The sequence below is a fragment of the Apis laboriosa genome, unplaced genomic scaffold, assembly GCF_014066325.1.
Source record: "Apis laboriosa isolate Shangri-la unplaced genomic scaffold, ASM1406632v1 scaffold4_cov146, whole genome shotgun sequence".
NCBI classification, from domain to species: domain Eukaryota; kingdom Metazoa; phylum Arthropoda; class Insecta; order Hymenoptera; family Apidae; genus Apis; species Apis laboriosa.
Genome location: NW_025223501.1, coordinates 1,580,771 through 1,605,394, shown reverse-complemented (window position 1 = coordinate 1,605,394; position 24,624 = coordinate 1,580,771). Strand labels below are relative to the sequence as shown.

Sequence of the window (24,624 nt, the reverse complement as noted above, 5' to 3'; positions counted from 1 at the left end):
TGAAAAAAATTGTGTATATTTTTAAAAAGAAATACAAAAAAAAACCATTGTTTTAATATAAAATATTAAAAATATATTAATTTTGTTAGGATTAATATTTTTATGCATATGAGGAAAAATGAGTATAATTAGTTTGTTTGTCAAACGCGCCATTTAATAAATAACGAAATCTTCGAAAGATGTCGCTGAGGCAATCAGTTTACATCTGTATTAAGTCGCTTGATCGTTCATTATGGTTCATTCGCTTATGCGAATTAGTGAAATGTATGTCTGTGTCTTTGTCGAATATGTGCATCGTTAATTTCTAGTTTCACATATCGCACTCACCACTATTGTGCGCGGGTGTTTTCAACGTTCTTTATAACTGTCAATTCGTTTCACAGTAAGTATGATCAAAATTATAAATATTTGTTATTGTGGCATTTTATGAATTATGGATTTTATAAATTATTTATTTATATATAATTTTTTATTTTTATCATAATTTTGTATATTTTATAATATATGACAAAATATTTTTATCATTTTTTTAATGAAAAAAGAATTAATGATGTTAATTTTTGAATTTTTATAGAAAAGTTCATATAACCTAATTTTTACAAGAATTATTTTCAAATTAGTTTTTAAAATAATATGTTGTAAATGATTAATCTATTACAAAATGATTGTTTACGAAATTTCATTTATTAATATTGAAATAATAATTAATGAATATTTTTAATTTTTTTTATTCTTAATGTTGTAACATATATGTGTATTGTATAATACACTTACAATATAAGTCACATTCGAAGGTATTTGGCAAGAGATTCAGCTGCTATTTTTAAGTTGCAGCTTTTCGACATCATTCTATTCTTTCGCATTATTGTAATATATATTTTTTAATATAAACATATCACATAAAGAAGAATTACGGAAGGAATTATTCGCTTTAGAAAGAATTATCGAAAATCAAGTCAAATCTCTTTTCTGTTCAAATCAGTAAATCCTTCTATATTTTCATAAAATATAATTTTTGCTCATTTAATAGTATATTAATACTTCTATAAAATAAGATAAAAATGAAAATGAAATTAATACAAAATATTTACATAGTTTATATAACTCCACGTGTTTAGGAGACTATCAAGGTCTTATTGTGAAATATAAATTATTTCTTCATCTTTTGAAAATCAAGATATCATGAATAGATATATAGTTAATAGATATATATTTAATTATAGTAGTAAATTATATGATTTTATTTATTATTATAATTTTTTTATAATCGTTTTTACTTATTTTAATTATTTTATTTTAATTTAATTCTTGATTGAAAGAGAGAAGAAAACGAACACATCACTGATAAAAAATACCTTAATGTCACGTGCATTTTCCTATATCATTTTCAATTCAAAATTATCAATATTTTATTAGAATATTAATAAGTGTCACAATATCAATATTATTGCTTAATATAATAAGATATAATATAAGATTTGTAAATTTTTACTAAAAATAAAAAACATTTGAATAAGCATGTTTGATTTGATATTTGTAACAAAATGGTTGTCGATAAAATAGAAAGTGACTATATTAGATACTTTTTTTTTCAATTTTCCATCCATGTTTTTTATTTTTATTAAAATTAATTACATTTATTATTTTAAATATAATTAGAAACGCATTTTATTTAATATATAGAATTGATGACAAAATTATTATTTATTGCTAAAACCAATTAATCTAATCGATAAATTAATTCTTTCACTATTGTAATTATTATTATTTATTTTTGATTTTTTTATAAATAATATATATTATAATATTATAAAAAACGAAAATACGAAAAAAATCTTAACTTATATCTTAATTAATAAAATATTTTAACAAAATTATTTATAAACGAACTTTTATTAGTTTTACATATACTACGCTTAAATTGTTATGTAATTATGTAAATCGTTCATCATTTATTTATCACATAAATTTTTTTACAATTGATAAGTTAATAAAGATATATGCAGTAATTTATCAATATGGATTTATTCATAAAAAATTTTAGCTAATTCAATAATTATAGCACCTTGATTGAATAATAAGTTTTAGATTCACAGAGCTTTTAATTATTAGACTGATGTATTACATCATTGTATGCATAAAAATTGTAAGCAATATGTTTCATATGACACATCAGTATGCCACATGACACGATACAAAAAAGATATAGAAACGGTATGTTACATTTGATCGTGATAAAAGTATTTTGGGATATTTGCCAATGCATCATAAAACAAATAATGTTAAATATAGAATATTTAATACATAAATATTTAATTTTTTTAAATAAAAAATAGGAAGTGTTTGGTCATAATAAAGTGTTATTTACAATACACTGTGAACATGATCATAAAGCACCAATAGCAATCAAAAGGATAAAATATGAATATTTGCGAAAAACTCAAAACATTTATATGTCTTTATGATTACATATTTAAAACTCTTAAGTTGGATATACATTATATTGTTTTCATTTATGTATTTGTAATTTCATTTTATATATTTTTAAATTTATTTATAATATTCAATAACATTTTTGTTACATTTCTTTTTAATAGTTGCATATTTTCCTATCGTTATTGTGTACAGTGCACCTGTTGATATATTGCCAAATAACGTGAATGATGATTCATTAAATTAAACGATTAATAATAATTAACCCATCAAAAGATTATTTCGTAATCATCTATTTGATTTATTTTATTTACTACTTTTACTTTATATAAAAAATTTTTTTAATAATTATTTATTATTCAAATAGATATTTCATTAATTATTATATATTATTATAAGTCTTTGTACGTATTTTTTCACATATACATTATATTTTATTTATTTTCGTTAAATAACAAGATTAAAATTAACATTAATATAGATATATTTTTGTTGATTTCTAGATTTCTTCCGAAAAATTTTTCCATTATAAGTGATATAAAATGGCATCATTGAAACTATTAGTGGGTGGTGCAAGTGCCATCGGTGCTAGTGCTCTTACTTCTTATCTATTAATGTCCGATAATACAGTAAGTATAGTTAATCACTATTTAGCTATAATAAATTTATATCTTGTTCTTTATTTTTTTTTTGTGATATCTTTTTCATAAAAACAAGTCATGCAATTGATAATAAATTTTTCTCTTAAATATTAATCGTAAAATCACATTTAAAAAAACGGAAATGAATATAACGTAGTAGATTTATGGATTTTTTTGAACGAGCTAATTATATTATATCTATAAAATGAAGATAGATTTATTGGGCTTTTTTTTATATGTGTATGATTTATGAAATTTTTTAACTTTTTTTATTTTCATAATGAAATACATTAATTCTTTTACTACTGTAATTATTATTATTTATTTCTGATTTTTTTTATAAATAATATATCATATTATATTACATTATATAATATATATAAAATTTAATTTAATATATATAATTTAAGAGAATTGCAAAATGCTATTAATAAAATTGTCATGCGCTTTCACCATAAAGATTCTATAGATTACCATATTCTTAAATTTAGTTTATAACATTAAGAAAATCTTACTGATTATATTATATGCAGCAGTCAAGATTTTATAGTCACATGGTTAACAAAATTTCATTACTGAGAAGGTCTGTGCCAGGCTAGGATAAGCCATTAGAGATGCTCGTCTATTTTGATACACGATTGTTTTTCGGAGCTATAGATCATCTAAATATATAAACATTTCGTTTTGATTAAATGATATATCGTAAAAACTAAATAATAAATATATAAATCTATATAAAATTTAATTTATTATATAAAAGTATGAATGTGAGAATGATATTGATCAAATTATATTCGAGAAATTGAATACAATATATAATAATCGAGCTAACAATTAATTTTGTTGTTGATTAATGATTATTTAAAGTTAACTTGCAAATCACTCATTGCGATTTGTTTTACAATACAATAAATAATAATTTAATTTGTACTAATACTTATACAGAGAGTTTTTTCATTTTGTTATACCCGCTTCATCTTTGACTGTTTTATTGACAGAAATAATCATTTTCTGTTTATTTTCAATTATTCTCATGATAATAATTGATTATTAATTAATTTTAAAAAACATTATTAATTAATAATAAAAAATTAATAATAATATTAATAATAATTAAAAAAAATAATTATTAAAATAAAAATAATATTAGCGGTATTATTTGTCGATAGGTACATGCGGATGTATGCAATCCACGGCCATTAAAGAGGCCTTTACCAACTAGAGAAGAACAAGTGAAAACATTGAAGAATACTAGCGAATATGATGTTCTTATTATAGGTGGTGGTGCAACAGGAGCTGGATGTGCATTAGATGCTTGTACACGAGGTAATTTATTTATTTATTAAATTCTCAATTACATTAATTTAATTAACTATTATTATTAACTATTTATTAACTATTTATTGTTTTTGATCTTTAGGTTTGAAAACAGCTTTAATTGAAGGAGATGATTTTTCTTCTGGTACATCTTCTAGGAGTACGAAACTTATTCATGGAGGCGTTCGTTATTTACAAAAAGCTATAATGCATGTTGATGTCGAACAATATAAAATGGTTAAAGAAGCATTACAAGAACGAGCGACTATGTTACATAGCGCGCCTCATTTGGCTCATCCTTTACCTATTATGTTGCCTGTATATACGTATGTTAATTTTTTTTAATTTTTAGTAAATAATTATTATATAATATATAACTTATTATTTTATTATCAAAAGATGGTGGCAAATTCCCTACTTCTGGGTTGGTATAAAAATGTACGATTTTGTTGCTGGAAGAAAAACAGTAAAATCGTCATATTTTCTTAGCAAAAGAAATGCATTAGAATTATTTCCCATGCTGAAAGGAGACAAACTTACAGGAGCTATTGTTTATTATGATGGTATATTTTTGTTATGTCTTTTGGTTTTAAGTATTAAATATTATAATTTCATAGTTTTTATATAACAGGTCAACAAGATGATGCCAGAATGAATTTAGCAATTGCGCTAACAGCCTCGCGACATGGTGCCACAGTTGTAAATCATGTTAAAGTTGTTAATCTTTTGAAAGGTCTTGATAAGGTATTAATATTTATTAATATTAATTATAAATCATGATGAAAACTATATAAAAATAAACTATATTTCAAGATAATATTTTTATTTCATAAAGGATGGTAATCGAATCCTTACTGGTGCACGTGTGAAAGATGAACTTACAGGTGAACAATGGGATGTAAAAGCAAAGGCAATAATAAATGCAACGGGTCCATTCACGGATCATATTAGAAAAATGGATGACCAAAATGTTAAAGAAATTTGTTCCCCTTCTTCTGGTGCTCACATTGTTCTTCCAGGTTATTATAGGTGAATAATTGAATGAATTATAAAACTTAAATTTATAAAAATATGTTAAAAAATTTGTAATTAATTATATAAATTTCATTTAGTCCTGATCAAATGGGTTTATTGGATCCAGAAACAAGTGATGGCCGAGTGATTTTTTTCTTACCATGGCAAAAACAAACAATTGCAGGAACAACTGACTTACCCTGCGAAATAACACATAATCCTCGACCAACTGAAGATGAAATTATGTTCATTTTACATGAAGTAAAGAACTATCTCAATCCGGATGTTGAAGTTCGCAGGGGAGATGTATTATCTGCTTGGAGTGGAATTAGACCTCTCGTCTCTGATCCGAACAAACCGGACACTCAATCTCTTGCCAGAAATCATATTGTACATGTTAGTCCTACGAAACTTATCACAATAGCTGGAGGAAAATGGACGACATATAGAGCTATGGCAGAGGAAACTATCGATGCAGCTATTAAAGGTATAATATGATATATATGTAAAATATATATATGTTTTATTAAATTTTATTATTATTTTTATATTATTTCTTAAGCTTGCGATTTAAAACCTGAAAGATCTTGTCAAACAAATGGTTTACTTCTCGAGGGAGCTCATGGTTGGAGTCCAACGATGTATATTAGACTAGTTCAAGATTTTGGTTTAGAGTGTGAAGTTGCACAACATCTAGCTAAGAGTTATGGAGATCGTGCATTCGCTGTAGCAAAAATGGCTTCTCTTACTGGTAAAAGATGGCCAATTATAGGCAAAAAACTTCATCCTGAATTTCCATACATCGATGCAGAAGTAAATCTTTTATTGTTCTTAATAATTTTATTATTTTTGTTATTTATGAAAACGGATAATTATTATGTATTTTAGATTCGATATGGAGTTCGTGAATATGCGAGAACAGCAATTGATATGATCGCAAGACGATTAAGATTAGCTTTTTTGAATGTTCAAGCCGCACAAGAAGCTCTTCCAGGCATCATTGATATCATGGCAGAAGAACTACACTGGTCGCCAGAGGAAAAAAACAGGCAAACAAAAGAAGCTAGTGAATTCCTCGCTAATGAAATGGGACAAATGGTTAATCGTGCATCTCGTGATAAAATTCCTATTAATCTCACAAAAGAAGAAATTCAGTTATATATTAAGCGTTTTGGAATCATCGATAAAGACAATAAAGGCTACGTTTCTATTAATGATATTAGACGAGGACTTAAGGTTTGCATAAAATATATTAGTTTTACGTTATTTAAATTTGTTTATTTTTATTTCTATTTATTTTGATAAATACTTAATTGTCAATATACAGGTACTTGGCATAAAATTGAATGAAGATGAGATACATACTTTGCTCAATGAAATTGATCTCAATTACAATGGGCAAATGGAGTTACAAGACTATCTACAGGTAAATCGTAAAATATATACTTAATTGGAATTTCTTTTACTATTCACAGCTGTTTGGTGACAAAGAAGTACCTGGTGAAGAGCTTCATGAAATATTGCGCGAAATCGACACTAATATGAATGGTCAGGTCGAATTGGACGAATATCTTCAGGTCTGTGAAAGCTCGTGCATACGTATAGTTTTGCTGTCGCTTTCAAATTTTCTTAGTAGTTCTATTATATATAATATTTAGAGCTTGGTTATTTTTAATATTATTCAGAGTTGTTTCGTTATATCTACTATAATATATAGAAAAATATTAAAAGAGACCTGTTGGATATAATATAATAATATGATCTATAATAATATTTTATATGTTTATATTTTATATAACAAATTTTAATTTTTTTTTTGTTGCACGAATACCATGATTACATATTAATAGTAACCTGTCTAATCAAAATGTCTTGTCTTAATGTTATGATTATAATATTTTTGTGAATATTTCAATATTTTTCTGCTTTCCTTTTTTCTTTTTTGCAAAATATTTTAATATCATGCTGCTCTTGTGCCAGATTGTAAAACCGTGATTATTTTTAAATTTTGTAAAATATGATTTTTTTTTGTTTTTTAAATATTAAAATTAATTTTTTTTTTTTATTTAACATAGATGATGTCGGCCATAAAATCTGGACATGTTGCATATTCACGTTTTGCAAGAATGGCAGAGATGGAAGAGGCACAACACGAGAAAGAAATATTGAAAAAACAGATTAGCGTAGAAAGATCAGGCGGTGGATTGTAAAAAAATTCACATTCTGCAGCATTGTATAATTTTCCGTATGCTTCTAAATGTGATTCACATATTTAAAACTCTAATGAATTCTTTCTTATAGAATTGTTCTTCATTTTGAATTTTCATTGTAGCTCATTTTAGTACAAATTTTTTAGAATGTTTTTTAGGCAAAATCTTCATTAGAATATTTTATTTTTAGAATATTTTTAACAATTTTTAGAATATTTTTAACAAATCTACTCATTTTTTTTCGTACTTTATATAACTTTTTATCTTTATTCAGCTTTCAAGCTCTCAATGAATAAGACATGATGAAAAAAAGATTTTAAACAAAATATAAATTAAATACGGCTGCGCCGTAACTTATTTATTTTAATAATCAACTTCAAATAAAAACATGATCATGATACAAATTTCAATTTTAATATGTAAATATCTTTATGTACAGTGTTTCAGTTTTCATTAATAGAACAAATTTGTTCTAACTCTATATCTGTATATACGTTTTGAAATGCATCAATATAATTATAAAATATATTTATAATTATAAAAATATCATATCTTGAATCGGTACAATTTTTAGAAAACTACTTTCAAGAATATAAATCTTGTGATCTTATGTATAAGCTATGAATGTTTTAAATGTTATAATCATTAAAGTTATGATTTTACAATTATTAAAAAGTTATCATGTGTTCCAAAAGTTAAATGCCAATATAATATAAAATAATGTATAATTTTATTCTACATATAATTTATTACTATTTACTTATTAAAATAAAATTATCAAGTTTTAAATAAATATTTTTTATCTAAATATTATGTTATATGTGATATAATCACACATGCCATTGGATTTAGTCTGATTTTTAAAATTTTCAATAGATTTGTTTATAAATTATGTTAATTATTAATATACATTAATGTATATTAAAAATCAATCTATATCAATATATAGTTGATCTGATTATTTAATATACTTAATTTAATTTATTGCTGATAACTTCATGTAATCACAATATACAATCAATTAGATTAATTTATTTCATTTGTCATTAGTCCCTACCATTAATTTAATAAAAGCTAAATTGAACTTTTATTATATATGTTAATTCTTAATACAATTCCTTTCAAATAAATTATTTTTATATCAATTTTTCCTTATTAAATTAAATCTGACATTTCTAAAAAATTATTATTATTATGTACAAAATAATTATGTTTTAAAATAAAATAATCATAAAATCGATAAAATTTATAAGTCTTTAGAAAAAAAAATATGAATTACCAAAAAAGTGAATTCATTGCCTCTGATCTACAATCTTGAATAATATAAAATTTTTATACAATTTATTTCATTATTCCACACATATTTAATTAAAACAAAAAAGATTCCTGAAGTTTGTTTCTTGATTATAAAAAAAAGGACGGTGATAACGAGTATGAAGTTTTTTTTTTAGATAAACATTTACAATGGATCTAGAAACAGTTTAGATCAGTTAACGTTTTTATATCAGTGACAAAAAAAAAAGGAAGACTAACCCAAAAATAACAATGATATATGTACCAATATTCGCAACTCTACTCAAGCGTGGCCCTGACCGGAGGGTACTGGTAAAAAGAGGGGAAGGAAGGCCAGAGAAAGTAGGAGGTGTGCATCGTTTATCCCTCTTTGACGGGGTGGGCGTCCGATGATGTCTGCGTACGCCCCTGTCTAACGAACCTCTGCTCACTGCCAGCTATCAGGAATAAGCAACGACCAATCAGAGCTTCCGTCCGATCACTTGGCGGACGGCGACGTTGCCACCTTGTGTACCGCCCCACGGCAAAAGTAGTCCTCTCATAGCGGTATTCGTAGCCTTGTTTTCGCGAGGGACGGCCGACGAACACGTTGCTATCTACGTGCACGTGTTGAAATCACGTTGAAATTATATCGTGCATCGTGGTATAAAACCAGCATAATATTGTTTCCTGAACGAAGACTTCATTTAATCAAAGAACATTGGTAGAGAGATTTTTGTTTTAAACGTCACAGAAAGAAGAGAGAATATCGGCTTGTCCTATATCTTTACTTTTGGCGGCAATTTTGAACATAGTTAATTTTTTGGTGTTACAAAACCAATGATAAAGAATAGATTTAAAATTGACTTATGTTTCATGTAATCATATTTCTTAAGAAAGATTACAATAATAACATACTAAGTGTATCGACCAAAAAAGGAGAACATAGATCGTTGACTACGATCACTGAGTAGTGTGCGCGCGCGCGCGCACATATCCCGTAACGCTTAGGTATTTATCGGTATGTAGGTGTGTGCATAAGCACGCTTTAAAATTGCGAATATTCAATTTAACTATCTTCCTTTTCATCTTTTTTGAAAAAACTTTATAATTGACATATTATTTTAATATTATAAAATCTTTAATTAAAATTTAGTTATTCGCTACGTTCTATAATGGCCGTCTCAGAAACATCTCTTGAACTGAATAGATGAAACAGAAAACGTATGAACATAGAAGAGCTATTATTCTAGTTTTCGAAGAAAAAACAAGTGGCGGGAGAGAGTGCAGAGTGGACGTTTCTGTGGAGAAGCCACGTGCCATTCGTGAGTTAGGTGGAGTCCCATGTGCAAAGTGGGTGGAGGCTGCATCGTGAGGCTGCCTTCCCCGTTATCGCAGGTACATGAACGTGTTAGTGAGCGGACAGTCGACAAGCGACCGAGTGGGCGGGTGTGACGACATACAATGCATTTCTATGTGGTAGTATACGCGTCCTTGCCATAGTGTGCGATATTTCGAACGTCAGCGGGTGGGGCGGCAGGAACAGGGGCGTAGAGAGGCGGTCCTCGATTGGGTTCTCGAGGAATACTCTCTGGCCTTCTTTGTCTTTAAAGAGTGTTGTCTTCGCACGTGTCAATATCGTTTAAATCATTAATGTTTCTTATTTAGATGCTTCAGGACAGTTCATATATATTGTTTTCTGTCGATTTGTTAAATCGCAAATGAATTTTAAGTTGTGTATAGTTTGATAAAAATAAAGAGAAAGGAAAAACAAAGCCAAATGCAGTATTCGAGCAGGGTAGTTACCATTATAGCTAAATTTGATGAAAATTTATATTTTAAATTGTTTTATATATATAATAAAATTGAATGTAATTTATGAATGAATCTTTCAGATTAAACGCTCTTCAAGTGAGCGTTTCCATATATTGCAAAATAAATAGTCAACTTAGTTCAGTATAGCAAAGAATGGATTCCTAGCATAAAAATATTCAACATAAATCTAGCATTATTAGCATTAAGAATAAATTATAAATATATTCACCATGAAGCGAAGTTTGGATGGACGAAATATCTCTCAGGTGAATAATTTTATTTAATCATTTTTACAAAATTGTAATAAACAGAAATAAAAGAAGCATTGATATTATTTTACAGGAGGAGATTGATGACCATGATCCTTTACAAACACAACAACAACAGCAACAACAGCAACAACAAGATGAAACTGAACAGCAACAACAATTAGAACAGCAAACTGGACAACCTCAAATTCGTTTTTTAAGTGCAAATGTTTTACAGCATTTACAGCAACAGCAAGATGTTCAGCAACAAACACAACAACAACAACAACCACAAGTTATTACTTTGCAGCAATTGCAAAATTTTGTGCCTTTACAGACTCAGCAATCACAGCATGATCAACAAAGGGCACAAACTATTTCTGTGCAGTCTTTACCTCAACAATTTTTACAGGTGAGAGATGCAATTTTTTAATAATAAATAATTCAAATGTTTTTTTTTAAGATATAATAATTACTTTAGGGTGCTCAATTGATTAGTACTCAAACTCAAGCTGCGCTTCAGCAACAACAACAACAAACACAGCAACAGCAAACACAGCAGCAACCACAACAGCAGCAACCACAACAACAACTCAGTTATAGTGTTATACCACAGATGCAAACTGTTAACATTGATGGTCAAGAGGCACTTTTCATTCCATCTTCTGCCATGTCTGCTGCAGGAGGACATCATCAAAGTCAACCTACAATGCAATTTGCCACTGCTAATGGACAACAAGTCCAACTTGCTAGCCAGCAAGTACAGTTGGCTAATGGTCAAACTATTATTACACCACAACCAGTTAGTTTAATAAGAGCACCAAATGTCTTTCCCACTTCTATTATACAGAATATCACTGGACAGACTGTACAACTACCAACAGGTATGTATATTGTTTTTATAAAATTATTTTTATGATTATTAAGATAGTGCATTTAATTCAATGTTTTTTATTGTAAGGACAAAGTGTACAAGTTAGACCACTTCAATTTCCTATGCAACATGTTCAACAAACTGTACCTGTGCAAGTACCAGTTACAGCTAGTAATGGACAGACAGTTTATCAAACTGTACATTTTCCTGTTCAAGCATTATCCAGTGTTTTTAATGTGCCTACTACACAAATGATACCACAAATCACACAAGTATATTGATTACATAAATAAAAATTTATAAATAACAATAAATATATATTATTTAAAATAAAATTTGTTTGTAGCAAATTCCACAAGTGGCTCAAATAATTACACCAAATGGACAAATTCAGCAAGTTCAAATTGCTAATTTACCACAACTTCAAAGTTTACAGGTAATTATAAAAAAAATAATGAAAATTATAAAAAGAATTATTATATCATTGTGCGTAATTTTATTAAAACAATTTTGATGTAAGAGTCAGCAAGTAACGCAAGTAGCACAACAACAAGCACAACAACAAGTAGTGCAACAACAAACTCAACCACAAGTAGTACAGTCTGTACAGCAACAGCAACAACAACAACAAGCAGCGCAAGCTCAAGTACAACAACAACAACAGCAACAAGTACAACAAGTTGTACAACAAGTAATACAGCAACAGCAACAACAACAAGTTCAACAAGCACAACAATCATCTGCCACACCGTCATCAACTGTAGCGACTTGGAGCACAACAGTAACAACTCCAAGTAATGTCCAGGTAAAAGATACATATTAACATAAATATTATTTATTTTAAATTAAACTTTTTAATAAATATTATATTATATTTTTTATAGGTACTTGGAATTGGTGCACTTGGAAGACCAATGCAAGGAAACAGTAACGTAATTACTACGAAAGATGGACAGAAAATTGATGTGCAAACACTGTCGGCTTTAACAAGGCCACCGGATTCTGTCGAAGGTGATATAAAAGTAACCAGTATTGATGCCAGACAATTAGCTAGTGGTCAAGTTATACATATTCCTGCTCAATCAACACAACCTGCTGTCCAACCTATAACAATTGCAGGTATGTATATTACATTATATTACATTACATTACATGATTACATTATTACATTATTTTTTTTATTTATATTTATTTATATTTATAAAAAAATTATTAACATTTTAATATATTTTATAGGTACACAAGCGCAACAGCTAACTTTAATTCCTGCATCTGCGTTAGCAAATTTAACTGCCCAGCAAGGTAACATGATAAGGGGCGTTGGTAGTGGAAGTATAATGCAACTTCAACCTGCCGGCGGAATGAATGCGACAAATGGTTTTCTTCAGTCGATACCTGTGCAAAATATTCCAGGTTTGGGTAATGTACAAGTTATACCTGCAAGTGCTCTTCAGCCTGCTACTGTTCAAACGCTACCTGCAACAGCAGCTACACCTATTGTCGCTGCTCCAACCGTGCAATTAGATTCAAATGATCCAACAAAATGGCAAATTTTGCAAACTCTTCAGTCAAACAACACATTGGCAACACCTACTCCTACATCACATCAGCATCAAGTAACAACTGCAACGTCTGCGAATATTGAAACGGATTCTAATAAGCAACATCGTAGGAGAGTTGCTTGTACATGTCCTAATTGTGGTGATGGTGATAGGTAGAATTTAAAAAAAAATTATTATTTATTCAAATTTATAATATAATTTTATAAATTTAAATTATTTGATTAGGAATAGAGATATGACTAGAAAAAGACAACATGTTTGCCACATAGCAGGCTGTAATAAAGTATATGGAAAAACAAGTCATCTTCGGGCTCATTTAAGGTGGCATACCGGAGAACGACCATTTGTTTGTAGTTGGATATTTTGTGGTAAGAAATTTACTAGATCAGATGAGCTTCAGAGGCATCGTAGAACTCATACTGGCGAAAAAAGATTCCAATGCCCGGAGTGTACTAAAAAATTTATGCGATCAGATCATTTGACGAAACATATAAAAACACATACGAAGATTCGAAGTACGGTAAGAAAAGTTATGGTTTTATTGAAATTAATTTGATTTCTAGATGAACAAAAAAATGGATTATATTGGATATACTAAAAATTTATAGTTTTGAGATTATTTTTATATTTTTTTTTTTTTTTTCTCTTAATTTAGGAAGCCGCTACTTCGACGCAGGAAGGTTCTTCCGACAGTCAATCTTCCACGGAAGAAAAAATTATTATTGCTCTCAAAGAGACGGAACAATCTGATATCGTTATTTCCGAGCAAATAGATGAAATAAAACCTCAACTGGCGAATCATGTAACAAATGAATAAAAAAAAAAGAATCATGTTTTTCTCCGCCTTTAAAAGGTTTAGGAATAAAAGAACTTGTTAAAACATTGATTGTTATGTTAACAACGTCGAAGAAAAATTAAAAAATCTAAATATGTTACGTTGATTATGGCGGTTTGCACAGATCTTGCAATTATTTTTTGCAATGAAAAAAAAAAAATGAAACTTTTTACAGGGATTATCATAATTCTCGATATAGTAAATGATCTATTTTTGTATTAAATGAATTTTGTAAATATGTATAATAATTGTATATTAATTGTAAAAAGGAAAATTTTTTGCACAAAATGAATTTTACACTTATAAACGGTTTTTGATTTTATGTGACTCATAGAAATTTTCAATCTTTCTCCTTAATATAGTGAAATTTTTATAATATATAGGGACAATAACATTATATTTAATTAATCTTTTCAGGTATATTATTTGAATAAAATAATACATAGAAAAAAAAATAAAAGGTAAGATGTTTAATTGCTTTTATTTATTTATATAAAAGCAGACTTTTTTTAAAAAAGAATTTTATTTCATTATTTTTATTTGTGTGTTAATATATGATTATATTTTTTATGAATAATAATTTCTAGATATTTTTATATATATATTTTAAAATAGATATTTTTATATATATATTCATATCATTTTTTTTTTCTTATATTTTTAATGTATTATATAAAACATTATTATTTTACAATGAAAAACAAAAATGTGTATTTTATTTTTAATTTTTTGAAATCTCAAAATTATTTATTACTTTTTCAACTTTTTAATATATTAAAAGAAAAATAAAAATTATTTTTATTATTGCAACTATTATTTAATTCCCGAATTACATAATATAAATAAATAATAGAATTAGAATGAATAAATAAATGATTAGAAATGGAATGTTTAAAAATGGATATATATATCTGAAAAACAAGGATGCGGATCTTATTTCAATAACCAATGGTGTTATAGTTACAAAGGAAAGAAGATATGTTCTCATTTTGATGGTATGACTTTAAGAGCTTTCAGGTGTGGTACATTCAAGTGTATTCGTATGTACTGTTCGATCGAATATGACTCGTCAATGGTATAAACAAACGCTTGAATTTTATCGAGATGTGCATTAATTTAATCATCTGTACGTGTGACAAGTTTATTTCAATTTATATTCATCATAAAAAATAACAGTGTATCTGAATCTTTCGAGTCTGGAAAATTTTAGAATATTATAGATTCAATTCGTTCATAATGATTCAGAAATTGATATAAAGTGCGGTAGTTTCAAAGACCGTTTTCTTCTGGATATAAAATCATTTTGTTAATTTTAGGTAAATAGTTTATAATTTATCATATCATATATAAACATTCAACATATGTTCTTAAATAATCATAAAACTTACAATACGAATGTAAAATATTGAAAAAAATATTGAAATTATTTTTGTGCTAACCTAATTGTAGTGTTTTCTATATAGGAAGTCTAATCTTATCTTATAAATATGCTTCAGCCTTTGTATATTATACTATTAATAATTTAATTATTTATAAAAATGAATTGAAATTTATTTAAATTAATTATGTTGTTTTTATAATATTTTTATCAGGAATAGTAAATATTTCTGTAAAAATTAAATATAAGGATGCCTGCACCACCTCCACCTCCACCTCCTATTTTCAATACATCTGGATCTAATGTAGGAAGTCAAGATAGAAATTTACTTCTTCAATCAATTAGAGCTGGAAAAACCTTAAAAAAAACTATAACAATAGATAAAAGTGCACCTATAGTTAGTGGTATGTTATAAAATATATTTATTTTTTTATAAATTATGTTTATCATATAATAATTATTAATATTTTAGGTAGAGTAAAAACTGAATTAGGAAACTCTTCTTCCTTGAATATCAAGGAAAATAATTCTAATGTTAACAATAGCAATGCAAATAATGGAGGACCTATAGGATTGGGTGGATTATTTTCTAGTGGCATGCCTAAATTGAAACCTATAGGATCTAGAATGACTTCAAGTGAAAAGAATACTAACAATATAAATAATATAAACTTGAGTCAATCAACTGTCCCTAGTATAAAAAGAGGTCCACCTCCAATTCCACCACCAGCTACTCAAAAGCCACAAATATTTGCTCAGGTAAAAATATTAAAAAAATTATGTCTAAATAAATTTTAAGATTTTGTTTAATGTTTTAGAAAACAAATTCAATACCAGGACAAAATACTACAGATTATACTAGTTCAAATACTGAAGCATCTAAAGGATTTGGAAAACCTACTCTTGCACCAAAACCACCTTCCACATCCTCATCTGCATTGCACAAACCATCACCACCTCCTAAAAAATTAAATTTAACTACTGGAGGAAGTGTGTCAAGAGCACAAAGTATGCGATTACCTAGATCACCTCCTGTGCTTGCTCCAACTCCATCTTCTCTTCATCAGTCTCAAGATTGCCTAAATGAAACCCAACCAAGACCTACAAATCGAATACTTAGACCTCCAATCGTGAAACCTCCATCTCCTCCAACTTCTAGAACAAATAATAATACAATTAGCACTGCAACTAGAGTAGCACCACCACCACCTTCTAGAATAACTGTTAGTGCTCCATGTATACCACCTCCACCTCCTCCTCTTCCTCATCGTCCAACTCCTACTCATCAAAGATTGGCTCCACCACCACCACCACCACCGACACCACCTACAAGAAGTTCTTCTATGCGCAATGGACAGACAATGAACATTTTAGATTTAGAGCTTCGATTTGCTGATATGTTTCATTCTGTTGCAAATTTTCCATCGCCAGAACCATTTAAAGGATTTACAAAAATCTACAGTAGCAGAAATGGTGAGAATGATACACTCCAATATCAATTGTACTCCTTCTTGAATCATAATATTAGACAATATACTGCAGAATTGTTTATGTAAATTTTATAATTTAAAATTAAAAACATTTGTACATCTAAGAATATTTATCATATTTTATATGATATTTTGCTATTAACAATTTATCATATTTATCATATTTGATTACACTTTTTATATTTATTTTTATAAATTAATTAATTTATTTTGTTTCATAAATGAAAAATTTATTTTTTTTTCTACAAAGTAAAATTATATTTGAAAAATAAATTGTATATTAACTTAATTAATTTTGATTGTTTATTATATATTAAAATATATTAAGAAATTATAAATATTTTATAAACTAATTAAATCATTAGTATTAATGTTAATTACTCATATTGATGCATATTATAATGCACATTTTCAAAATCCAATTGCATGTTAAACTATTGATAATTCTTAATAAACAAAATTAAGATTTATTAAGACAAAAATAATAACAATATTTAAAAATTCCAGCTGCAAAACAGCAAGCTCCTGCGCCACCAATGTCTTCTATATCCAATACAATGGTATCATTAAACACATCATCTGGGGGTTAATTGTGACAATATAGTACTTCTTTGACATATTAAAAGTTTACAAATAATTTGTTATATTTATTATGTCATATGATTAGTTAATAATTTTTAAAATATTACAACGAAAGAAAAATTTAGATGAATAGAAAAAAAACGGAATAAAAATATTAAAACCATTACATATTATAAAGTATTCAACATTTTAAGTTCATAAAGAATAACATATCGATTTCAATATTTTTCGTAGTTATATATTTTTCTTATAAATTTCAGTATATTATACTGTATTAAATTAAACAAAAAATTATTTTTAAAAAAATAATTAAGTTTATGCATAAGTAATTGATCATGTAAATCATGTATATCAATGTAATGTTTTAAACGGTTTTATAATAAGGATAAAATCTTATATATCTTTATTTATAACAACGATTTTTTATTAACTAATATACAATATTAAATATCAGAATTCTTTTAGATATAATTTATTTTAGCTGGCAGTTAAACGATGTGAAACTTTCCTAATTCTATTGTTAAATCGAAGACTCAGTCTATTTTGCAAATTTTATGTTAATAAACAATGATTTTTCATAGCTCTTTCATAGCTTTATTTAAAATAGACAATATAATCTCCGCGACAGCATCGATAAATAAATCAAAAATATTCATTATCCCAATATAAAAATAAATATTTTTATTTTCTTGCAAGCTTCGAATTAATTGAAACTTTCACATCGGTAATTTAACTCGGAAAAATGCAAAAATTCATAATACAATTAAAATAATTTTTACATTTCGAGTTCCTTTTCAATAATCTTACGATATTCGTCAAAACCTCCTTCGATGCATCGAACAGAACCTTCAGCACATACCCAAAGTTCAGTGCATACCATGCGAATTAATCTTTCATCATGCGAAACTAATATAACACCTGCCTGAAAGATTTATTTAAAAAAATGATTGTAATATAATTTAAAATAGAAACAAATAAATTAAAAAGAAAAATTTTTACCTGACATGCATTTAGTGCTTTACCTAAAGCTTCAATAGATTCAATATCCAAATGATTTGTAGGTTCATCAAGTACTAAAAAGTTTGGCATAGCAGCACACATTAATGCAAATGCTACTCTAGATTTTTGTCCTCCAGATAAAGAATTGATAGATTGCAAAGCTAAGTTACCACTTATTCCAAAACTTCCAAGCATTCTTCTATATTCTTCAATTGGTTTTCCTAAAATAATCAAATAGTATAAAAGGATATAGAATTATAAATTTTCAATATTAATAATATATAAATTTCAAATAAATTCATACCTGGAAAATGATTTTGTAATAATTCAACTGGACATACGCGCATATCTAGTTGATCTACATGATGTTGACTAAAATATCCAAATTTCAAATTTCTATGAACATGTACTGTACCTCGTGTTGGACTTAATGCACCTGTTATGATCTTTAAAAGAGTAGTTTTACCAGCACCATTTTCTCCTACGATACAAATGCGAGATTGTAAACTAGCAGTCAAATTCACAGAACTGAATATATATGAATTATCATTTCCTCCAATATAACTAAAGGAGACTTCATTAAGTTGTAATATTGGAGGACTTAATGGTTCAACATCTGGAAAGCGAAGAGTTACTTCGCCTTCCTTTTCCATTGGTTTAAGTTCTGGTCTGTTGAAAATAATAAAATTTTAAATAATATTTAATATATAATATATAATATATAATATATAATATTTTATAATATTTTGTTTATTATTTAAATTATTTAAATTTATTAAACTTACAATTTTTCTAACATCTTGATTTTACTTTGTACACTAGAAGCACGATTGGCATTGTATCGGAATCGATCAATAAATTCCTGTACATGTGCTCTTTTAGCTTGTTGAGCTTCATATTCTCTCTGTTGATTTCTTTCACGTTCTCCTTTAGTTTTTGAAAATTGTTCATAATTACCTCGATATGCTTCAATTTTTTGTCCACGTAAATATAATATATCAGTGGGAACCTATCATTAAATATAATTTTCAAACATATAATTTTAGAATAATAATTTCAAAAAATATAGAAATTTATACCGTGTCCAAAAAATTTCTGTCATGAGAAACAACAAGTAAAGTAGTTGGCCATGATTGTAAATATTTCTCTAACCATAAAATAGCTTTAATATCAAGCATATTTGTAGGTTCATCAAGTAACAAAAGATCAGGTCTAGAAAATAGTGCTCTTGCAAGAGCTAATCTCATTCTCCATCCACCAGAGAAGGCTTTAGTTGGCCACGATTGTCTTTCAACAGAAAATCCGAGTCCTGATAAAATAGCACTAGCTCTAGCAGGTGCTTTGTCTACTTCTGCTAATTGCATTGCTTCATATATTTTAGCTAATTCTTCCCCTAATGTATCCCCAGTTTTACCACCATCTTTTTCTATCATTGCTTGTAATTCTGCTTCTTTACTAAGTAACATACTTCTTTCTTGATCACATTCTAATACAGATTCAAGTGCAGAAGTATTGTCTCCAGCAACTTCTTGTTCTACATGTAAAACTCTTATATGAGATGGTATTCTTAATTGTTTACTGAAATAATTAGAATGAAATGATACAAACAATTAAACAAAATATTTAATAATTAAAATGTTATTATGGAACAATTTTAGTACCTAGATATCATTCTTAATAAGGTTGTTTTACCCAATCCATTTCTACCAATAAGGCCATAACGTCTACCAAATGCAAGTGTTAAATCAGCTCCTTGCAATAATATTCTATCTCCATATGCTATATCAAAATTTTCTATCCTAATATCCTGAATCTTATTTACATTGCCTTTTGTTTCCATTCTACTATCCTTTTTACTTGTCATTTGACTCGCACTAGCAGATTCTATACCTTGAGTTGTAATATTAATTCGTCCACTTAATTCATTATTACTTCTTTTTTCTTGTTTTTGTTGTAATTTTGCTTCTGCCTTTTCTAATTTTTTAGCATCTACTTTCTGTTAAAGAATATTTTTTAATTAAAATATATATAGTTAATATATATTTATGAGAAATTCTATAAAGAGTTAATTTTAGATTAGAATTCTAGTTAAAACATTAAAAGATTCTAGTTAAAACAAATACAAAAGTATACAAAAAGATCAATTGAAGCTTATTTAATTAATTATAAATTATAAACAATTTATTAATTTTTTCAAGTTAAATTCGCATTAAATAAAAGAAAGAAATAGAATGCGACAACAATATAACAAAATAACCATTTTTTCTTCATGTCACATAACATAAATTCAATTACTTAATGAATTTAATAATTTAACTTAATAAACTTAATTAAAAATTTTTATATATCAAATTTTATGTTTTTATCTCTAAAATTGATTCTACAAATATATCCCATGAATATTAATATCCTACATGTATATATATATATTAATGTTATTAAAAATTAAAATTTTCAAGCATAAATTTTTACCATGCCATCATCTCTAGTAGTAACCCATATACTCTTTATTTGTTCTACTTGAGCTTCTAAAGTAGCAGCCATAGTCCCCAAGTGTACTGGAGCATTTAGTACTTTGTTCACTCCATTTTTTCTCCTTTCAACATTTTCATCATTTGAATTACCTTTTAACATTTCCAATAACTTTACACATATTTGTCTAAAAATAAAGAAATGTAAATTAAAATATATAAAACATATAAAAAATTATAATTAATATATTAATAATCACATTTAAAATTATTTAAAAAATGAATATATTATAAGAAATTATATTATTCCAAGTTAAAAAATTTATCAATAAATCAAAAATTTAATGTTATTATAAGAACATATGATAATGTTATATGATGATATAAAAAACAGAGAAATTTGAACACGTTTACAGACCTAACCTCATTTTCTGTTTTCTCTGCAACCTCGTGTAATACTTCTCCTATTGCTTCATAAACTTCATCTCCATCCTCGAAATCATCCTTAGAGCTATCTAAAATACCTTTATAAGTGCAAATATTATTTAAAAAAAAATATATCATTTATAAATTATTATTAAATAACAAATGTTTTCTAATGTTAGGTTATTTAAAATATACCTTCCACATATTGATACAAATCATCATCTATTGTGGGAAATTGACTACGAATATATTCTCCACAGATTGCCATGCCAATTAACGTGTTGTAACAAAAATGTTAAAAAGAATTTATTTTGAATGATTTATAAAACGATATTCTTGACAGAACCAGACGTCAAAATTCCTTTGAACACTGCAAACACATGTTTATGCCATTTTAGAATATAATACTGCAGTCAAAAGATCATCCAGATAGTTTAATTGACATTAAATAAATTTTCGATATGCTTAGTTCATATACGATTTTTTTAATAATATTTTGAAAAATCTCAGTTCTGTTTTAATAATGTATAAAAATTCTTCGAAATTCAATTTGATATATTATATAGAATTTAATGATAAAGTAGCCATTTTGAAGCTGTCAAAACGATTTTTGTCATTTGATTGTGTGTAATATTTGTTTCGTTGAATTCTGATATTTATTTATAATTATTATTCAATTTTTATGTTGCGGTCTATTTACATCATTAAAAGTATTCATAATCGAAATGATTTAAAATCAATAGAATGCAAGATAAAAATTTATCACTGTTTCGAAAGAAAGATGGCAAAGAAAGTTGATGGAAGTGATGTGAATTTTTGTAATGTAGACCAAGGTCTTTTCCTTAAAATTGTTTAATAATTATTATCAGATTTATTTAGCTTTATTTAAATTGTTTAAAAGAAGAGCAAAATACAGACCTGTATAAAATAGAGAAAATGGCGACCGACATCGAAGAATCAGATACTGATGATCATGAAAGACCAGCTCCACCAAAACGGCAATGTACACGACTCAAAGCTACCGAAACGATTTGGGATATGGTAATTACGAAATATAGTTATAAATTATTTAAATTCCAATTTTATATTTTATTCTTCTAAAAAAAAAATATTAAACAATAATAATATTTCAAAATATATATTCTATTTGAGCAATTACTTTATAGGAAAAAAGTTCAAATGGAAAAAAAGTGGAACAAATACAAGAAGCAGAAAATGTTGAATATGATGATGTAGAAAAACAAGCAAGGGAAAAATTAAAAAGATGGCAAGCTTGTCAGGTTGCCAAGGGATATGTAGATAATACCATTAACAAAGTATTAGAAAATTACATTATGGGAACATCATCTTATTCTCTAGAGGAATCCAGATTTCAATTATTCAGAGGAAATGATATGGAGGATACTGCAGTCATGATGGCAATTCGTAATCATGGTTTAGTTCAATCTGCAGAACTTGTTTCTCAATCCAATGCTTTTTACAGTGACAAAGCTCCAGGATATTGGACTAATAATGAATATACAGATCTGCATTGTTTTTATCCAGCTAATCATAAATCAGATGGTGGAAATTTTGAGAATTCAGTAGCTACTACATCTACAAATTCATTGAGATTAAATGATTCAAAAAATCCAGAAGAATATAATAAATTTGATTGGGATTTGGATAAAATAGATGAAAATGATCAACAGGAGAACTTTTTAGAAAGAGCTGTAGCAGAAGCTATAAAGAAAAAAGGGCTTAGTGCTCTAAGCGTTGATTATGGTTGAGCACTCTAAATATTTCATCTTAATATATGATTACACAATAGCATTGCATATAACTTTTTATCTTTGCAAATCCATTTCGATTTGTATAACAATTACATAGATGATATTCATCAACAATTTTGCGACTAATTGCATTCTATTAGATAAAAGATAAAAATTATTTCTTTATTCATCATGAGCAGATGTATGTCTAGTTATGCATAGAGATTTATCATATACATATATTCCAAATTAAAATATTTTTGACGAAAAATTAAATTTCATTAATATATAAAGATCAATGTAGTACAAAGTTTTGTTTACGATTAATTGAATTATATAAAATAAGTTCAATCATATTTGATTTATTTAAAGAAAGAATTTTAAAAATTTCAAATACTTAATTCTAAATATGTCAAATATGTATAATAGCTTTAAATCAGTTGGTAATTGTTAATTATTGTTAAAATTCATTCCATATAGTATTATATTGCTTCTATCCATTCCTGAAAACTATATTTTTTTGTAAATCATAATTTTTTACATGATATATATTTTTTAACATTAATATAATGGAGAATATATAATGAATTTTAGGAAGAAAAACGAATCTATTTTATGTAAGAGTATTAAAAGTACTTTCTTCTAACTTTTTCATTTATATACAAAGGCTGTATGTATTACATCTGTAAATAGATTGTTAAGTATGAAACATATAAATAAAATTTTCATTCACGTTATACGATGATACATATTTGTACAAAACATATAATATGTTCTCTGTGCACATGATTCATATTTCTGGCATTTATGAATAAAGAGGTGTAAACAAATATAGTGACATGTCATTCTATAAAGAATTCCTGCAATATGATCTAAAAACTGTAAGTTGTTATTTGAAAAATTGATTAATTTTAAAACTAAATTTTTTAATAATTTTTCAATTCAATAATTTTATTATGAAACAAAGTTTTATTTAAAACTAAAAATAATTTTTTTTATTAAAAAGAATTTAGAGATTTATAGTATTTTAATGATATTATTTAGAGGTACTATTTTTAATTCGTGTAATATAATATTCTTTCTCTATATAATTTTCTATGTTAATTTCCAGTTTCATTTATTATATTTTATTAAATAATATTATTAAAATATTTTAATTCTTATCAAAATATAAATATAAATCAAATTATATTTTTATTATGATGAAATTAGACTTATATTCATTTGATACATATGAAAACAAATAAAAAAAATTAATTAAATTATTTTTTCTATATCAAAAATAAAAGAATTGTTTATGAAAAAT

General features: G+C 26.5%; 5 protein-coding genes across 13 annotated transcripts; 4 read left to right on the top strand and 1 right to left on the bottom strand.

Annotated features, from left to right (window-relative positions):
* Positions 1 to 224: 224 nt before the first annotated feature.
* On the top strand, positions 225 to 8,705 carry LOC122716947 (glycerol-3-phosphate dehydrogenase, mitochondrial). Of its 2 annotated transcripts, none has more exons than XM_043940507.1 (12): positions 225 to 382; positions 2,937 to 3,062; positions 4,244 to 4,400; positions 4,495 to 4,717; positions 4,791 to 4,954; positions 5,023 to 5,135; positions 5,227 to 5,420; positions 5,504 to 5,892; positions 5,968 to 6,218; positions 6,294 to 6,641; positions 6,881 to 6,982; positions 7,481 to 8,705. In XM_043940507.1, the coding sequence occupies exons 2-12, from the start codon at positions 2,976 to 2,978 to the stop codon at positions 7,613 to 7,615; spliced, it is 2,163 nt and encodes a 720-aa protein (XP_043796442.1). In that variant the 5' UTR covers positions 225 to 382; positions 2,937 to 2,975; the 3' UTR covers positions 7,616 to 8,705. The 2 variants fall into 2 exon arrangements, with proteins under 2 accessions (XP_043796442.1, XP_043796443.1); XM_043940508.1 differs by lacking the exon at positions 6,881 to 6,982 and adding an exon at positions 6,733 to 6,831.
* Positions 8,706 to 9,474: 769 nt separating this feature from the next.
* LOC122716944 (transcription factor Sp4-like) lies at positions 9,475 to 14,515 on the top strand. Of its 6 annotated transcripts, none has more exons than XM_043940493.1 (12): positions 9,475 to 9,908; positions 10,044 to 10,685; positions 10,783 to 10,968; positions 11,045 to 11,362; positions 11,432 to 11,834; positions 11,912 to 12,096; positions 12,171 to 12,260; positions 12,345 to 12,629; positions 12,709 to 12,943; positions 13,061 to 13,538; positions 13,612 to 13,906; positions 14,042 to 14,515. In XM_043940493.1, the coding sequence occupies exons 3-12, from the start codon at positions 10,933 to 10,935 to the stop codon at positions 14,201 to 14,203; spliced, it is 2,487 nt and encodes an 828-aa protein (XP_043796428.1). In that variant the 5' UTR covers positions 9,475 to 9,908; positions 10,044 to 10,685; positions 10,783 to 10,932; the 3' UTR covers positions 14,204 to 14,515. The 6 variants fall into 6 exon arrangements, with proteins under 6 accessions (XP_043796428.1, XP_043796429.1, XP_043796431.1 ...); XM_043940494.1 differs by having other exon boundaries at positions 9,475 to 9,916; XM_043940496.1 differs by having other exon boundaries at positions 9,475 to 10,285; positions 10,556 to 10,685.
* A 761-nt stretch (positions 14,516 to 15,276) lies between these two features.
* LOC122717139 (WAS/WASL-interacting protein family member 3-like) lies at positions 15,277 to 17,850 on the top strand. The gene is made up of 5 exons (XM_043940913.1): positions 15,277 to 15,537; positions 15,814 to 16,003; positions 16,072 to 16,358; positions 16,418 to 17,072; positions 17,597 to 17,850. The coding sequence occupies exons 2-5, from the start codon at positions 15,850 to 15,852 to the stop codon at positions 17,677 to 17,679; spliced, it is 1,179 nt and encodes a 392-aa protein (XP_043796848.1). The 5' UTR covers positions 15,277 to 15,537; positions 15,814 to 15,849; the 3' UTR covers positions 17,680 to 17,850.
* Positions 17,851 to 18,077: 227 nt separating this feature from the next.
* Positions 18,078 to 22,035, bottom strand: LOC122717138 (ATP-binding cassette sub-family F member 3). 3 transcript variants are annotated; one of them, XM_043940910.1, is made up of 9 exons: positions 21,763 to 22,035; positions 21,560 to 21,665; positions 21,143 to 21,329; positions 20,332 to 20,666; positions 19,750 to 20,248; positions 19,456 to 19,679; positions 18,975 to 19,339; positions 18,671 to 18,891; positions 18,078 to 18,593 (listed from the first exon to the last, which is right to left on the bottom strand). In XM_043940910.1, exons 1-9 carry the CDS (start codon positions 21,833 to 21,835, stop codon positions 18,447 to 18,449), a joined length of 2,157 nt encoding a protein of 718 aa, XP_043796845.1. In that variant the 5' UTR covers positions 21,836 to 22,035; the 3' UTR covers positions 18,078 to 18,446. The 3 variants fall into 3 exon arrangements, with proteins under 3 accessions (XP_043796845.1, XP_043796846.1, XP_043796847.1); XM_043940911.1 differs by having other exon boundaries at positions 21,560 to 21,656; XM_043940912.1 differs by lacking the exon at positions 21,763 to 22,035 and having other exon boundaries at positions 21,565 to 21,665.
* A 155-nt stretch (positions 22,036 to 22,190) lies between these two features.
* On the top strand, positions 22,191 to 23,664 carry LOC122717140. Its single transcript, XM_043940914.1, has 2 exons — positions 22,191 to 22,608; positions 22,734 to 23,664. Exons 1-2 carry the CDS (start codon positions 22,504 to 22,506, stop codon positions 23,334 to 23,336), a joined length of 708 nt encoding a protein of 235 aa, XP_043796849.1. The 5' UTR covers positions 22,191 to 22,503; the 3' UTR covers positions 23,337 to 23,664.
* Positions 23,665 to 24,624: the final 960 nt, after the last annotated feature.